The 4,842-nt window shown below is 48.0% G+C and overlaps 1 protein-coding gene across 1 annotated transcript; it reads right to left on the bottom strand.

Moving 5' to 3' along the window:
• Window positions 1-1,334: 1,334 nt before the first annotated feature.
• Window positions 1,335-4,252, bottom strand: SFRP2 (secreted frizzled related protein 2). The gene is made up of 3 exons (XM_062493728.1): window positions 3,760-4,252; window positions 3,052-3,132; window positions 1,335-1,639 (listed from the first exon to the last, which is right to left on the bottom strand). The coding sequence occupies exons 1-3, from the start codon at window positions 4,250-4,252 to the stop codon at window positions 1,335-1,337; spliced, it is 879 nt and encodes a 292-aa protein (XP_062349712.1).
• Between the last annotated feature and the right edge of the window lie 590 nt (window positions 4,253-4,842).

Below are 4,842 nucleotides of genomic sequence, written 5' to 3'. Positions count from 1 at the left end.
AGGGTAAGGACAAAAATGCAGGTAATACTCTTCATCGGAAAACATTTGTAAGAAAATAGTGAAAAACATCCATTCAGTGACACTATTAGGTAGATTTTATTTTCTTTCTCAATAAGAATAGTGAGTGTACATACAAGCATAAAAATGCCTTGCTATATCATTATTCTGAATTGCAAGTTGCAAATGACATTTTTTTCCTTAATATGTCTTTTTCAAGAAATGGAAAGATGGATTTAATTTTTAAGACAGTGGCCTCATTGCAATTCCATGTCAGGAAAGTCCTCTGAGAAAATGCAGGCAGTTGAACAAAGAAGCCACAGAAAAGAAGCCTCATCTCTAAGAGCTCAACAGACACATATTAAAATGAGCTGACTGAACGTCAGTCCTGTGTCTTGTGGACTCACCTTTGGGGAAATTAGGTCCACTACAGATTTTCTGATTGCAGCACTAGAGGCTTCCCTGTGGTTTTCTACTGGCTGCTTAGGGTGGAATGGCAAATTCTGCTTTGCCATGACAAAGTCCAGTTGGACATCTTTCTCCCAGTTCTCCCAAAATGGATTAAAGTAAATACAGACAATGAGTCAACTATGATGTAAAGTTTATATACAAGAATATAACATTTATCTGGATTATTTACAAGGTTAATTAAAGCAATATTTTACAACTCTTTCAGATTAACCACTAGGTATATTACAGTTAGGCTACAGATGTTTGAATTCGCAAAATAATTAAAAAAAAGTTTCATTCAGATCAAACAGCTCCAAAACTTGTTCTTTTTTTTCCTTTTTTCTGAGAGAGAAGGGCTCAGACTTGTGGAAAATAAAATGTGAGAATAGTTAATATACTCTTACTGGTGCCTATGTATCACATGCAAGAGTCATAATGTGACTTTTATAGTGTTAAGATGGGAAGCTGTGTCACCTCAGTGGAAGTGCCATGCTAGCAGTGATAAGCCAGCCACATGCTTGGCTTTCTCTGTGACTCCTGCTGTAGTACAACAAACATACACACATACAGAGAAGCAGCAGTGTAAATGAACCAGCATTGCCAAAACGAAGAGGGAAAGACCTCAGACCAAAGTCACATTTGCAACCATTAAAAAACCCCAAGTTTTAAGAGAGTTACTTTAATACTTCCCAAAAATAGTCTTTTTTTTTTAATTACATTTTAACCCATGTACAAAAATGGAGGGGTTCTTCCCCTCTCTGACAGCTGTCACTGTGCCTCGTGCCCACGGCATTTTGAGGCTCACAGGGGCCAAAGCAGGAAGGCGCGGGAGGCCCAGAGAGCTTGGGACAGGGGTGGCTGCTGGAGGATGGCCAGAGACAAAGCCACTAACACTGCAGTTTGCGGATACTGCGGGAGAACCGCTTGAAAGCCCGCTGCCCTTTCTGCCACCGCTTCAGCGAAGTGATCACAAGTTCCCCAGCTTGCTTCTGCCCCATCACCAAGTAGGGAACGTTGATATCATTCATCTCATCACAGGTACACTGGAGGCCACCTTTGAGCCAGAGCACTATCTTCCTCAGATCTCTTTCTGTTAGTCCATTCAGCTTGTAGATGGTTTTGCTCTTTGTTTCAGGGGTGATCTTGGTATCTCCATTGATGTAGGCAATCTCCTTCACTTTTATCTTCAAGGCTAATAGAGTGAGGGGAGGGGAAAGTGGGGACAGGGACAGAGATTGAGAGGTTTCTTTCCCATTAGTGCACATAAAGAGGACCTGGGGAGGGAGGTGCTCTATTGCTAATTAAACTGTCAGGGCTGACAGAAGAGGCAGCAGGTGGCTCCATTTCTAAAGCCACAAAGGGCATGCAAGTCATTTTAGCTTGAATTAACCTTAGGCTTGAGATTTTTTGGATTTCTTTTCTCTTCCTTCTCCTTCCCCTCTTTTCCCTTCCTCACTAAATTAATATTTTTCCCAGCATTTCTCCTGTTTGCAACAGAGAGAAGGCATGTTTGTTACACTAAAGAGAGGGTTTTTTTGTTTTTTTCTTTTTTTTTTTTTTTTGCTGGGAGAAGACAGCCTTCCTGAATGTAATGTTTGAAGGGGAGGTGGGGAGGCAAGTACCTAGACCTAATCTGAAACCTGATCTTTGCTGCAGCTCAAAACTTCTACACTTAATTTATTAGGTTGGAGAGGATTTTAGGCAAACCTGTAAGGAAATTCTATTTCACATGCATTGATTTTTTTTTTTTTTTGAAAGAAATATCCCATAGAGGCCAAATTGGTCCAACAGCTGCATTCAATTTGGTAAAAGCGCTAGGAGGGGAATACAGAGCTCTGTAAGAAGCTGTGGGGCATATTTAGCTTTGGGAGGATTTATCTGAGTGCAATTTGCCAGGCCAAAACTATTGATTGTTTTAGCAATTATGTACCACAATTACAGTTTCAGGTGAGGTTTTGTTTTCTTCTTTTTAAAGAAATACTTTTGAATTGTTGCAGATACTTATACTACAAATCTATTTCCAGGTATTAAACACTGACCTATTGTAAAAGGATTCTCCTCCTTATTCCCTTTTGCTCTTGAAATGCTAATGCGTGGATAATGTGTCCTTCAGTTGTCTGTGTTGAAGGGGCTTTCTTGTCCTCTTCTAACCCTAGATCTTCCCATTAAGTTTATATCCCCAATTGTCTGTGCATTACCTTCTCTGTCAAATGATATATAGAGCTTCATTCTTAATCTGTGGAGAGAGTCTTTCTTGCCATACATTGAGATTGGTCATGCAGCTCCGTCTCAAACATCTAAATGAAGCTTTGCTGTACTTATCCCCAGGCAATAGTCTGTATGAAAGATTCTCTCTCTTTTTTTCCCCCATTTTACTTTCTGTTGGGTTTGCCAGCAACAAACATAAAAGAGCACTACTTCAAAACAGTAAACACTAAACAATGATAAAAAGGGCTACTCTTTACTCCGAGGTGGAATTTTGTGTTTCATGACCAATGGTCCAAGCCCTTCCTTTATTCAGGCACATCTCTTACTGACTCCACTGGGAGCCGTACCTGATCCTCGACTCTCAAGTTTCAAGCAAGAAACTCTGCTTCCACTTACCAAAGTCGTTTTTGCAGAGGTTTTCCACGATGTCATTATCATCTTCATTTTTGTTTTTGCAGGCATCACAGACCTTGGGTGCTGGAAATGCAAGCAGCAACCCCCATCAGACTTGGGGAGAAAGGAACAGCAGATGGAGTGGGAACCCTTTGGGAAATGCCAGATTTCTGCTCCTTCTCCCCCCAGCCCCGGAGCTGCCTGAGTACTTTGTAAGGATAAGGCGCCTTATCCTGCTGCAGACCCGCTTTAGGGGGCACGGTGGGCTTATAAGGTCACGTCTCAAACAAAAGTTTTTTTTTTTAACGGGTAAAAAAGTACAAGGGGACTGAGGAGGGAGGTTGAAACACGACACAGAGCACCCCAGCTCCGCGCTACAGCGCCGACTCTTGTACAAGGCGATCAAACCCTCTGGATGCCGCGCGGCTCCAGTGCCGAATCCCAGACTTTTCTTTGGGGATGGAGATGGGTGTAGGCCGTGACAGCTCCCCGACGGTACCTGCGGTTTCCCGGCCCCCTTGGAAAAGCCTCCCTGAGCCTGGTCTGCGGCCACCTCCCCGGTCCCCCCATCCCGGAGCACCGGAGCGTGCTGTAACTCAAGGCAGACGCCTTCGCTCCCCCGTGGAAAGCCGCGGATAGACCCCGCTGTCTGCGTGCCTCATCGGGGACAGATGCTGCCGGTCCGGGGGCTAGCTGGCCGCTCCCTCTTACCTTCCCTGGTGACGGGGAGGATGTGGTCGCTACTGGCCAGCGGGATGCAAAGGTCGTTGTCCTTGGGGAAGCGGCTGCAGTCCAGCATGTCGGGCCAGGGGAAGCCGAAAGCGGACATCACCGGGGCGCAGCTCTCCTTCACCTCCTCGCAGAGCGAGTGGCAGGGCTGGATGATCTCGTCCAGGTCGTCGATGCAGACGGGGGCAAAGAGGGAGCAGAGGAACTTCCTGGTGTCGGGGTGGCACTGCTTCTGCACCAGCGGGATCCAGGTGGACGCTTGCTCCAGCACCTCCTGCACCGTCTCATGCCCCAGCAGGTTGGGCAGCCGCATGCTCTGGTACTCGATGCCCCGGCACAGCAGCATCGGGGCGGGGATGGGCTTGCAGTTGGAACGCTTGTAAGAGAAGTCGGGCTCCCCGAAGGGGAAGAGCCCGGCGGCCGAGCCCATGCACTGGGACGCCAGCAGGAGCAGGGCGCAGAAGCAGCGCTGCATTTTGGGCCGCGGAGGCTGTGGGTGGGGGGGCTGGGGAAAGGCTCGGGGGGCCGGGGTGACGGGGCGGGCGGCGCGACGCTACCTCAGCCGCAGGCTGTCTCCCCTAGCCCGAGCTCCAGCTGCTAGGAGGGAACGGAGAGTCTGGGCGAGATGCAGGGGCAAACGGGAGTTTTCTGGATTTTTTTTGTATGCAAATAGCAGGGGGAGCGGGACCTGGGAGGAGCCTGGTGACAGCCATCCAGAAAGGATTGGTCACTACTTTCTCGGTCTGCTTTTGCTCAGAGGGATTGTCTTTTGGCAGGAAATCCTTGCAAGGAACATTAACGTGCGAGCACAGAGAAGGAGGGAAAGATCACGGCGAACAAAGAACCCCGAGGAGCTCCTGTGCTAGGCACGGGCCGCGGGGAGCTGGAGATGAGCTTTGCCTCTAGCTCAGCTGCTGTGGAGCTGCCCCGGCTCCCCCCGGCACCCCCTGCTCACGTTTGAAGTTTTCTCTGAAGTTTTCTCTCTGACGAACGGGAGATGTGGCCGGGCCAGTTCCCAGGCAAAGGGCGAGGCTGGCGGCTCCCTCATCTCCCGGAGGGGGTCTG

Source organism: Cinclus cinclus, chromosome 5, assembly GCF_963662255.1.
Source record: "Cinclus cinclus chromosome 5, bCinCin1.1, whole genome shotgun sequence".
NCBI lineage: Eukaryota > Metazoa > Chordata > Aves > Passeriformes > Cinclidae > Cinclus > Cinclus cinclus.
This window is presented reverse-complemented; position numbering and strand designations above follow the sequence as displayed.